This window comes from Penicillium angulare, assembly GCF_028827245.1.
Source record: "Penicillium angulare strain IBT 27051 chromosome Unknown utg000007l_segment0_segment0, whole genome shotgun sequence".
NCBI lineage: Eukaryota > Fungi > Ascomycota > Eurotiomycetes > Eurotiales > Aspergillaceae > Penicillium > Penicillium angulare.
This window is the reverse complement of record NW_026623166.1, coordinates 3,244,985-3,256,935: the sequence shown is the minus strand read 5'-3', so window position 1 is coordinate 3,256,935 and position 11,951 is coordinate 3,244,985. Positions and strand designations below refer to the sequence as shown.

Here is an 11,951-nt window from a genome sequence, read left to right as displayed (position 1 = left end):
TAAGTATTCACCTTTTAGGTCCGCGGTGTGAATGCATTTACAGTATCCTGTTCACACATACCTATATGTATGTATCCATGGTTACGGGGTGTAAGGAAGGCATCAAGTCGAGGCAACCATGTAGTATAAAGAGCAACTAGAAGGAGGTGATCATATGTAAAAAACAGATTATGTGTATTGGACCCCGTCATTTCTTGTGGCTGATGAGCGATGTAAACTAAAGTGAAATGAAACCGAGAACCCTGCAAATAGAACACCAGCCATATCAAATGGCCAGTTAAGAGCCCGGCTCCTCGATATTACCTATTCTATCGATCACCAGAGCTTGCAAACTGGCTCCTTCGTGGGACATTGGAACGCTTCCTTAAACTCTCTCGAGTTGGCCATTGTGTTCTGTAAGAATGACATTGATTAGTAAAAGAAGAAACCTTACATGATGTTATGAGCTCTGTGGCTGAAACTTACGATAATTCGTGCTGATTTAGGCGCGTGTGGGTCGTTATAGACAGATTCCTCGGCCGCCTCTTTGGTATTCTTACCACACCACCAGTTGCCATAGGAGATAAAGAATAGCTGCTCCTTGGTAAAAGCATCTAGTCCAGGGAGGTGAAGATCAGGCTTCGCGTCATCACGTTTCTTCCATGCGTGGAACGAAGCACCTAGACCACCGGCGTCCGCAATGTTCTCGCCTAGGGTCAAGCGCCCATTGACATGCAGAATTTTGCCATTTGGTCCTTCGACAGTGAATTTGGAGTATTGGTCAATAAAACATTGAGCGCGTTCTTCGAAAGCCTTGACCGTTTCATCATCCCACCAGTTGGTATAGTTGCCAGATTCATCATAGTGACGACCTGTAGAATCAAAGGCATGCGAAAGCTCATGACCACTCACAGACCCGAACGCTCCATAGGCAAGATATAATGGGGCTGCCGGCCCATAGAATGCTGGAGGCTGCATGATACCAGCGGGGAAAACAATCTCATTGCCAGGAGGGTTATAGTAAGCGTTGACGGTCGGGGTAGTCATATCCCACTCATCATGATTAGTCGGCTTGCCCAGCTTGGACCATTCGTTTTTCAACTCGAATTCGACCACGGCAACCCTGTTTTCGAAGAAGCCATCGCTGGAAACATCAAGGGCAGCATAGTAATTTTCCACGTCTTTTGGATCCAGCACGTTGGGACTCTTGACTGGGAACCCGATCTTCTGAATAATATTTCCCACCTTTTGGATACCAAGCTTTCGGACCTCTGGAGACATCCACCCAGTCTGGTCCAGTGTGAAAACAAATCGTTCCTTAATATCAGACACGATTTGGTCCCCAAGCTCCTTGGACTCGCTAGAGAATGAATCCAACACGTAAAATCGACTCAAGCTCCAGCCTAGGCTTTCATCAAGAGTACTAATACACTTCCGCCACCTCTCCTCCTTTGCCTTTGGGTCCTTTCCAGACAGTTCGTTTGAAAGCTGGTTAAGAGGAGCAATCTTATCATCCTCAATGCTGCTCGCATACGACTGGATGAGTTTCCACTGGAAGAATACTGACACTGTCTCCCGCGGTGTCTTCTTTAGAAGCCTAGATAGACCTTTCATATACGAAGGCGAGCCGACAATGAGACGGTCGGTCTTGTAATCATGTGGTGCGAGCGCCGAAAGGATATCAGAAACCGAGACTTGAGGTAGCAAATCATCTGTTTCTTTGATACTAAGAGGATTGTAATACTTGGTGACATCCTCTTGGGTCGCCGTATCTGGAGTGATGTTTGCCAGTTCCTTCTCGAAAGCAACAACTTTCTCGCTGACCTTTTCGACATTCTTGATATCGAAAGCTTGCAGAACCTTCTGCACCACGGATGAATATTTAGCAACAGTCTCTGTATTGTTGTAGTACTCCCGTGCTGGGAGTCCGATGTTGTCAGGTGGGTTCACAAAGATTGTGACATTGTCAGGGTCTCGATCATCAGGCTGCGGTCATCAGTAAAGTTCACATTGTCAAGAGAGAATGTCTTACAGAAACACTGGCCTCTACCAAAGCTTCGCGGCCAGATTGGATGAGAAACACGACCGCGTCGGTAAGATGATAGCCGGCATCCTCGGTAGTCGCATCATTCGCGGGATAGATATTCTGTAGCTTCTCCAGAATCTCAACCAAGGGTTTGATGCCCCGCTTTCGAATGGCAGGCTCATCTAGACAAGCGTCATATGCATCCTTCAGCTTCTTAAAGTTCTCTGTATCTGCCGAGTCTGGGGGCTCCGAGCGTTCCAGAATATGACGGAGGCGAGTTTGGCCAGTCTCTGCCATTATTGTTCCGGCAAAGATGGACCCCTGGTCAGACCGCATATCATGGTGCTCTCTCCATCCACCGCAAACGTATTGATCAAAATCGGTACAAGGGTCAATCTTTGCGTAGTTTGGATCTAAGTTGTAGAGAATCTCGGATGCGGCATGGATACATTCGGGTGTCTGGCAGATGGCCGGCGATTCGGGTTGTGGGGAGACAGGCTCGTCCGATCGGTCTGAATGGTAATATTCATGAGTATCGGCATCACAGAAAATGATAGACTCTTATAACTCACCAGGTAAGAATCCAATGAGCCACCAGATCAACACGCTAAACAAGGTAGCCTTGAGAATGATCTTCGCGGCGCACCTCCAGGGACTACGGGCCCTGCACTTGCCCTCCCGATTCCTCACTCGTCGATATACAGTTGAGTGCCCTCCAGGGCCGATATCCTCTTCATCGCTCAACAAAGCTCGCCTTTCCTCAATCTCAATCTCTCCCACCTTCACATCCGGATCATAGCTACTCCTGGTGAGCATTAGGTGTCAAGGTCTGGTCTTAGCTTCTTGGGCAAAACTTACTTGTTAATCATGATGGTATTCACGATACTTTCGCATGGAAGGACCGTTACGATACAAGATCAAAACAGCTTCCCCATATACCATGAGGTGAACAAGGGAGCCTCGAAGCGAGAGGGGGCCCTGACGTGACTCCGTCATCGGCAGCTCCGGTGGGTCCGACTCCACTTCAATGTTACAGTTTCCGCCTGGGGCGGTTAGACAAAATCTGAGTCAGCGGCCTGCATGCACACATCAATCATTTGATGCACACATGCATGTGGGAACAAAGAGCTTTATATTGAGGGAAATACTTGTATTTTTCGACAAGAGCGTTCACAATGAATTATTTGACGAGAGAAATATATTATGGACAATTCAATTCAATGCTAGACTCAATGTAGCTTTACAATAAGATGTCGATGACTCCCGAGGTCGCAGCCCTAGAGTGTTTTTACACCATCTGGCTTGCATCGAGCGTAATATCCATAGTTGAGCCTAATTATGTCTATCTTAGGGTGATGCATTCGAATGACTTGTAATATAAACTCCCTAAATTTGTTATGGATCGGAAAATAATTTATGATATATCGCTGTTTATGTCTGTATTAATAACAACTATTTTTATGTGCAGAAGCGGATACTACGCTCGATGCAAGCCAGAGAGGGTAGATTAATAGTATGCACAGCTCCGAAGCTATAGCTGCTTTCCTAGTTCGGCCGGAGCATCTTAGTCCAGGTGATATATCTCGCCCGAGTTGTAAGCTCCTCGGAAATCGGGGTTCCTGAAGATTTGCTGTTCCATTGATCCCTAGTCAAAAGAACACTTCGTGTCACGCTCGTCTCGCGTCCTGAGAATAACCAGGAGTGGCTGGGTGAAGGCATTGCCTGCAAATTGATCAATGTTTGGGCCAATTCCTGCACTTCTGCCTCTATGCTGTCTATCTCATCATAGTAGATAGTCGCCATCAGTCGTTTGGTCACTATGAGACATTCGAGGGCTGTGCCGTATAGTTCTCGTCTCATTGAAAGTTCCTTGGTTGATGGTGATACTAGTGACATGTGCATGCAATGAGTTTTGTATGCTTCCACCCATGCTAGCAGGTCATCCCGGATGTGATCACATTGAGTCCGTAAAAAAGCTCGTATCTCAGCCTTGTATATATCAGGACCTAGCACAGCCTGATCTATCTTGTGCCACAGACCTGGTAGCCTATGCGAGCGAGTTATGATATTAGCCTGAAAATTCTTATCGGCATGATGGAACCTCTAGTTGACATCAAGCATCAATGAAAAGAGACGATGAGATGTGCAGAATGCCAATTTAGTATAGAGATACATACCTGATCATGAGAGACCGTATAGATATGGCTAAGGGGCTTCTTTCAGTAAGTGTCTCAGAAGCCTGTTCAGATGATTGATAAATCTCTATCCAGTGAGGTTCTTCAAGGTAGCACGGCATATTTCTCATGAGAGAGTCAAATAAAACTGTCCCCATGTGAGCAGAAAAAAGCGCCTGATCAAATTCACTCGTGAAGCGCGCCGGAGTTCGATTTTTGATGAGACGGATGGTCCCTTCTAGATGATGAGACCAAATTGCGCCTTCACACGATCCCAGGAGCTGAGTTGAAGTTAGTTCCAATGTTGTGTGTTGCAACGCGCTTATTCATACATACAGCATGCAGGCCGAGTAGTTGCGATGCACAAAGAGCTTCGGAGCTAGTACAGAGTGTTTGGTCGTTCAAGGCATCCTGTAACGCCCGTAGAGCAATCGAGAGCAGCTTAAGATCTCTGGCTCTATTCATTTCACTGGGGATGCAAATGCCTTGTACTTTAGCAAGTAAACAATCCGTGGCACTTGTAACACAAATATCTAAGCCATAGCGACTTGGTATGAATTCTAGGAAGGACCTTCACACAAGCAGATCAGTATGGTTGAGTGAACTCATATCAAAGGAGTATGCATCACCATCCAGTGCCTCCTATCAGTGACAGCAATCGACTAGGATCTGCGGCAAGCGCGGCGATAGTTCCTCTCCCAATGTTGAAATTCGTTAACATAGTAAGATCAGTCAGATCCACCTGAAATCTAGAGCATGCGCCTTCGTATGCAGTACTATGGAAGTCAAACTCCGGGTGTAGACATACGGGAGATTGAGTTGTGTCCCTAGTAGAGGTGGTACGTCGTGCATGATTTGATTGCGTTCCATTGCTCCGCATTCTAGTGTAAGTGGCAAGCCAGCATCCTGGCTGTAAAGATAAATCTTCCTCATGGGATTCTTCACTGCTAGTACGATGTGAAAATGAGCTATCCATGACCTCGATCGGGTTAGTAGTTGTAATGGTGGCAGATCCAGGTCTAACTGGTTATTTTAGTCTAATTATCAAACGGGGCAGATAAGGCTTACTGTTCAGTTCCTTTTCGTTTGTTAACGCCGCGCCGCTTTCTTGTCAGTGCAACGTTTCTCATTGCATGTTGGCGGACTATAATCCTCAACGTAAGCCTAATGAACTTTGACAATTCGCTACTGATTAATGCTGACTTAATCGTCGGACCGGAGGATCATCCTGCAGTCCTGCTCCGCTTGAGATCACGAAACTCAGGCTGTTTTGAGACATTGTTTATCGACTAGAATCTCCGAAGCTATCACAATATGTCAAGAATTCTAGTGAGCAATACTTTTCACGAGTCTAAGTTGGAAACTCGGCATTTTTGCGAACCCCAAATATTTCAAGCGAGATTTTGAGTTTCTCCTGACTCTGACAATGCGGATGATGGTGTGAGAGTTACTACTGCCTGCATGCGGTTTAGTGCACTGAACAGGTCCCTTATTGGCGGAGATAATATGTGGGGGTATAAAAGTGGAGATAATCAGCTTGGATCTTGAGGGTCATAGACCCAAATTGCACGATGACCCGTGTTAGTGTGGTATTATTTCCGAGCTCTTCAGGTAAGGCTTCAAAGCTGAATCCTGACTACTGCTCTAATAAGGAAACTGGTAATTTGATTCTCAGGGTCTTAATATTTATAGACTTATTCACTTTGACGTGCACTAGCTATTATTCTAAATAGAGTCAACTGAATACCTATCATTTTTTAAACCCGTATTGACTGCTTATGTTGAGCCCGAAGTTCGTTGTAACTACTAGCTTAATTTAGATAGTAGTAATAGATAGCTGGCCGCCAGAAATTCAAGCCGTGTCGACCATGTGATAGTAGGTGTCATTCCAAGAGGCCAAGGACATTTACAATTAAATAACCATCAGACAACTTTGACTATATAAGGGCCATTTTAGCCACGTTCGTTTTATTACGAATTCTCAAACCTCCAATTTATATTGCCACCTCACGGTATCAAATGACTACTATCAAACTCTACGACCTCGCTCGGGTTACTAAGTCGGGAGGTAGCTGGTCATACAATGTTTGGAAAACTCGCTTAGCTTTGAACTACAAAGGAATCTCCTACACTACCATCTGGGTGGACCACAGCACCATCAAGTCAACCCTAGAAGCCATCGGAGTGACTCCGAATACATCTGGAAAGGGGTTTGAATATACAGTTCCTACTGTGAAGCTCCAGGACGACTCTATTATCACCGAATCTGCCAAGATTGCATCGAAGCTAGAGGACATCCAACCATCACCATCCCTGCGCCTGGATACCAATTTGCAGGCTGAGGCGGACAGTGTAGTCCGCATGGTCTACGCACCACTTCTTCCCATTTATATGCCGCACGTGGCTCGCGAAGTCATCGACAAATCAACCGTTCCCGCATTTGCCAAGTCCCGCCATGCTCGATTCGGAATGTCACTGGAAGAGATGGAGGGGCTCATAGGAGAGGAACAGGCCTGGGAAGCCACAAAGCCTGGTTTCGAAGCCATGAAAAAGCTTCTTCGTGAGCGGAAAGAAGACGAGGGGCCTTTCATTCATGGTAGTCAGTTGTGTTATGCTGATTTTGTCTTGGTTGCTGTCTTTGAGGCGCTTCGACGAGTGGGCATTGATATGTTCGAAAAGGCTATCGGGATGGATCCATCTTTTGAAAAGCTTTATGATGCCTGTGAAGCTTGGGTGCAGAATGACCAGTAAGGGTGCAGAATGGCCAGTAAGAGAGGCCAGCTCCCAGAAGGTGGCCACATGTAAGCTTAACCTTCTATGATACAATATACTAGTTGGCTAGATGAACCAAATAGTTCTCTCTGGAAATTGTGTGATTTCAATATGTATGCCGTGCTATTTTCCTAAAGGTTTAGCTTGAAAAATGGCTTTCTTTTATCCTTTCTCAAGCCCCAGATTATCTTGACTGGATGTGGTAGAAAATTAAAGACAACGGCTGGTTGATCAATAGGTATCTCATTCTGTGAGTCTATTGCATAGTAAGAATATGTACATATGTAGGGCTGTTTGTATCAGCAACCTTGGAAAGACAAGATCAAAGCAATTGTCCTTCCCAAAAAGCAAAATAACGATAAGTGTGTATCAACCTTCGAGTTCCCATGCAAGTCGCTAAAATGGATGTTCAACACCCGAACAGACTAAAAGCAAAAGAGATCATCCTGATCAACAGGTGGTTCTCAACCCAATTCTTCTTCGACTCGTCCATCATAAGTCTCTTATCTCTTCGAAACTGCGTGGGCCTGCGGCACGAAACTCGCTGACCCCGTGGCCTCATTGAAGATGTTGTAGCCGTAGTCAGCTGCATTCGGTGGTGTGTAGACTGGAAAGAGAGTCAGATTTGACAGGTTTCATATTTTGGATGAAAGGATGAGGGGATAACTCACGATGAAGCGACACGGCGACCTGGCTGGGGTGAGGGTTATGAACTCGGTGAAGACCAATATCATCGGAGATGTATGTCACCTCGTTCATACCGAAGGTGGTAGAGGATTTTATGGACAAAGGCTTGTGTCCAGCGTCTTTCTCGGGGGCATGGTAAACAGTCTCGTGAAGCTGACCAGCCAGGACTTTCATGATACAGTGCGCGTTGGCATGGTCATGGATCGGAGAGCCCTTTAGTGGGTTCCAGACGAGAAGGAGCTATGTAAGTCAGTCATGGGCCTTTGGTCTCAACAGAGAATAACAGGTCATCACTTACAATATTGGCTTTGTTGTTAATATTCTCAATGGCATTTCTGGTGTAATTCTTGCTTGTGTCGTTGTGGAAATACTCGATCCAATCACTAGGGTCAGAGATGTATTTCTTTGCCAGAGAGATCAGGTACTCTTCATCAACTTCTTCTGAGGAGATTCCCCCTGATTCTCCCAAATGTTGCTTGATATCTTTCACTAGGCAGTCCAGGTCATACTTTGCTTTGAAAGGCTGATAATTCGGGGCTAAACCCTTATCAATCGCAGGAACGGTTGAGAGAATAGCAGGCGACATTGTGCTCGAAGACTGGTATTTGTTGAGGGTGGAAGAAGAAGTCTGTTAAAAGATGAATTTTCGGGGATCGACTGAGCTCACTTATAGACTTTCGATGAATTGAATGATAAGGAGTATTTAGATTGATTGTCGGGGCTGCGTGTTCAATGACGTTGTGTGGTTCAATCGGCGATTCAATATTTTTCATGGGGCTGCAATCGCCGATTATGCCGAGGCGTGTACGGAGACGGGTGCGGCCAGCCTCGCTTAGCCCCGTCGGCCCTTGACCGCTATCTAAATACTTCTGCATGAACGTACCAACTGATGCCTTATCTAGCTCACGGATATTTTTTCGGAAACTTACGGTTGATGGCAATTTGATTGTATGCACTGCATCTCTTGTGTTACTGTTATCATTGTTAGTCCCGAATACATACTACAGGGAAGTTCCCGGCATGTTATCGCCATATTTGTCTACATTGGTAGTCAATGTTGGGTATTTCCAAACAGATTGAACGCTTTAAGCAACAATATATATACACCATTCTTCGGAGAGATCATAAGGTCTAGCTTCCGAGCACGTTTTATATATCAGTGGATATCAAAATCAGGGAGAGATGTGAAAAATGAATCATTGTAACAAGTTGGATCAACGAACGCCGATACAAGCGGAGGAAATAGCATATCCTGACCATCTGGCACCGCAGTAGTCGGTCTTGTAGGTTGATTCGAACTTTCTGTGCTACGCGGAGTTGATTCAGATGGAAAGAGCGTCCTTGGAGGTTCTGTACACCAGCGCTCCATAGAGTCCGACAGGTTATGTGCTGCGGAGGTTCTTAGATGATTGTATGCCGCATCCGCTAGGTTCCATATCCTCTTGGTGCTTTTCAGGCATCCAAGAATCAGAGTAACACGGTTATAGTGGTGGTCGAAACACTCTTCGTTGTGCTTGATCGAGGTCGCAAGCTGCACCATACCACATAGTGCCAGCGCGGGAATTGTGAAGGGGGTATGTTTTGGGACGTTGGGGCATAGTGCGATAGCATCCGACAAACGTCGAGAGGCCTCAGTCGCTTTGATGCTATGAATGGAGCGATTGAGTGTTGAAGCTAGATGGCGTGTGGCAACAGGCCAGAATTGTTCATTGGCCTGTGACAAGACAGGTTGCAGATCACTTCTTGGTAGATGCAAAAGCATTGTTGCATATGCGATCGACATATGAGCTTGGAACATTATCTCATCAATATTTCCGTAGGAGTCGACTATATCCAGCTTTTTAGACGGCAGGTGGTTGATCCAACTGACAAGTGCGTTCTCAACAGCTTGCAAGTGGTCGCGATGATAGTCTCGGAGTCCGTTCAAGACGAGCGCCCGACATAATATCGTTGCAGCCTCAATGCGATAACTCGAGGATGAGAAAATCGTCTCCTCGGGCGCAAATACCCTCCGCTTGAAATCGAGGATGTTGCGAGGCGTCGGAATTTCGGATGTACCAGTGTATGATGACTCCTCGCAAGGCAACGCTACTTCCGGTGCCATCGTACTGCACTGGAACGTCCTATTTTTGAATGGCGCTGCCATGAAGATATCTGTGATGTACAACTCCCACCAGGTTCTTCGCATGCTTTCAGCCTCGATAGAGGTTTCAGAATAGGCCGACGAAGCAAAGTCCCTTCGGTTCATCCCCAGTTCCAAGGCCATTTCCACACTATTGGAAAAGGCATTCTGAGCCTCATCCCATTCACCACAGGCATATATAGCAATCGAGTAAATGAGCCAAGCTTGGACCATACAAGGCGAACGGTCGGGGCTGCAAGACAGCTCAGCAATCACCTTGGCCTTGTACTGTTGATTTTGGCTTGCCGAGATGTAATGCGATCCAACAAAATTGACGACTAGTTGCAGGAACCCAGGGTACTGCCGGTCATGATACATAGCACTTGGAACTAAAATTGGATGGGCAACATGAAAATTCTCGTAAAATAGGCGTAAAAAGCGATCATCATTGGCCCATGACTCACGGCTATCTGATCCTGTCTGAGGTAGCTCATTTCTCATGTGAAGCAAGGGCCAAGGAACATGGCCATCTGCAACGCCTGGTGCATCCGAGGAACTCGGAAGTGATGTGCTGTCAGGCGTATTAGGTTGTCCAGGTGTCGAAAGAGGAAGAACAAGGGAAGTCTGATAATTTGATCTATCTTAATACCATCTATAGAATAGACAAAGGATTTTTTAGGGCCGAGTACTCACGTCTATATGTTCTTGGGGTCGATACGTAGACCGGCGAGCAGACTCATTCCCATTTCGAGGTTTCCTGTGGCCACCGCGGCGCGATGGAAGATATTGGCAGAAATACGCATTCTGCAGGCAGCGAGAGCATGTGGGCTTTTTGGCATCACATTTCAGATGCTGCTTTCGACACTCGGTACATGCTAAAGAAGCCAGGCCACTTTGTTTTGTGGATCGAGGTGTCATGGTCTGATGGGGAGGGGGTTGCTGAAGTGCAAAGTAGATGTCAAACCCCGACTTGATTGCGTCCCGCCGAATGACACCGCTTCCTAAAGCTAACCTTTCATCACACATGGTTAATAGGATGACATACAATATTTCCCACAATTAAAATGAGCAAAATATACGAAGATAAGATGAAGAGAACATAATTTCTAAAATGATAAAATGCGGGGCTGCATAAAGTGATGAACATGCTGGGCACTACGTATTTTGGTCTTGTTGTACTGCGCTTGGAGCACTTGAAGCACAGACAACTCTAATATCGGATTCAAGGATTCAAGATAAGAAAGAACTTTGGGAGCTTGTGGGGCCGGGCCGTCTTTTCAAATAACACGACACGTTTCTTTATTTGGATTCGGAATTCTACAGGAATCTTAGAGCCTGATCCCTGTTCCTCTGTGTTTTTGTGGTCTCCGTTCTTCTTTAGATGTCGGGGACGCGTTCATTCGGCGATTGAGAATTTGGCCCCTGCGTATGCATCGTCCAAGTCGTCGTACCTCGTTCGCTCATTGATTTAACGACTGACCCCCTATTCACTATTTTTATAATATTCAACCATAACTGGCTGAAATGATGCCATACAGATCACCGTAAATCTCATATCCATTCAACTAGGGGTGTGGGTTATGAGATGATTGTGATGTATTTTTTCACGATGTTATTCAGAGGTAAAGAGTAAAGAATCGGATGCTCACTCAAGCTGTATCCATGTGGAATCTGCAGCACACCGCCGCTCTATATCGACTATTCATTTAAATAGTACGGCCTAGGAGTAGTATATATGAGCCTGTCATTCTACGTAATGGTGATATCACTTAGATATGAATCTAACCAGGTTTTCTGCAAATGCACGAAACGCCTCTGAAATATTTACTTGATCACACTCGATTATTCGTTATTCCTTTGGGGTCATAGCGAGGTATTCCCAAGGTTTCCGACAGGCAAGGATTCGGTCCAAAAATAAATTTAAACCCACGCCAAAGGCTTGATGCTTGGAAGTTCAATATTTATGCGAACAAAGCTATATGCTGAATCCAAAAGTTGGGGCCGAAGGCCTGGTTTGGCAGCAGTATTAGTAGTAGCCGTGCCGTAGGACACTAATCCGGCCGATCGGATTAGTGTCCCCCAGCGTAACCGAAGATATCCCCTTAACCTAAAACGTATCTTTTGTATGGATGTGTCATGAAAAAGATACCTATTTGTGCTTTTTGATAGATCTTGAATAACTAACAATTTT

At 45.7% G+C, this 11,951-nt stretch overlaps 5 protein-coding genes across 5 annotated transcripts; 1 reads left to right on the top strand and 4 right to left on the bottom strand.

Annotated features, from left to right (window-relative positions):
• Positions 1 to 315: 315 nt before the first annotated feature.
• Positions 316 to 2,874, bottom strand: N7478_010473 (M13 family metallopeptidase; the record flags this gene model as incomplete). Its single annotated transcript, XM_056926687.1, has 5 exons — positions 316 to 393; positions 466 to 1,965; positions 2,012 to 2,517; positions 2,578 to 2,810; positions 2,864 to 2,874. The coding sequence occupies 5 exons, from the start codon at positions 2,872 to 2,874 to the stop codon at positions 316 to 318; spliced, it is 2,328 nt and encodes a 775-aa protein (XP_056776057.1).
• Positions 2,875 to 4,804: 1,930 nt separating this feature from the next.
• Positions 4,805 to 5,458, bottom strand: N7478_010472 (uncharacterized protein; the record flags this gene model as incomplete). Its single annotated transcript, XM_056926686.1, has 2 exons — positions 4,805 to 5,202; positions 5,383 to 5,458. 2 exons carry the CDS (start codon positions 5,456 to 5,458, stop codon positions 4,805 to 4,807), a joined length of 474 nt encoding a protein of 157 aa, XP_056776056.1.
• Positions 5,459 to 6,198: 740 nt separating this feature from the next.
• On the top strand, positions 6,199 to 6,930 carry N7478_010471 (glutathione S-transferase family protein; the record flags this gene model as incomplete). The annotated part of the gene is made up of 1 exon (XM_056926685.1): positions 6,199 to 6,930. One exon carries the CDS (start codon positions 6,199 to 6,201, stop codon positions 6,928 to 6,930), a length of 732 nt encoding a protein of 243 aa, XP_056776055.1.
• Positions 6,931 to 7,454: 524 nt separating this feature from the next.
• Positions 7,455 to 8,224, bottom strand: N7478_010470 (uncharacterized protein; the record flags this gene model as incomplete). The annotated part of the gene is made up of 3 exons (XM_056926684.1): positions 7,455 to 7,558; positions 7,623 to 7,878; positions 7,937 to 8,224. The coding sequence occupies 3 exons, from the start codon at positions 8,222 to 8,224 to the stop codon at positions 7,455 to 7,457; spliced, it is 648 nt and encodes a 215-aa protein (XP_056776054.1).
• A 570-nt stretch (positions 8,225 to 8,794) lies between these two features.
• Positions 8,795 to 10,786, bottom strand: N7478_010469 (Zn(II)2Cys6 transcription factor; the record flags this gene model as incomplete). Its single annotated transcript, XM_056926683.1, has 2 exons — positions 8,795 to 10,384; positions 10,454 to 10,786. 2 exons carry the CDS (start codon positions 10,784 to 10,786, stop codon positions 8,795 to 8,797), a joined length of 1,923 nt encoding a protein of 640 aa, XP_056776053.1.
• Positions 10,787 to 11,951: the final 1,165 nt, after the last annotated feature.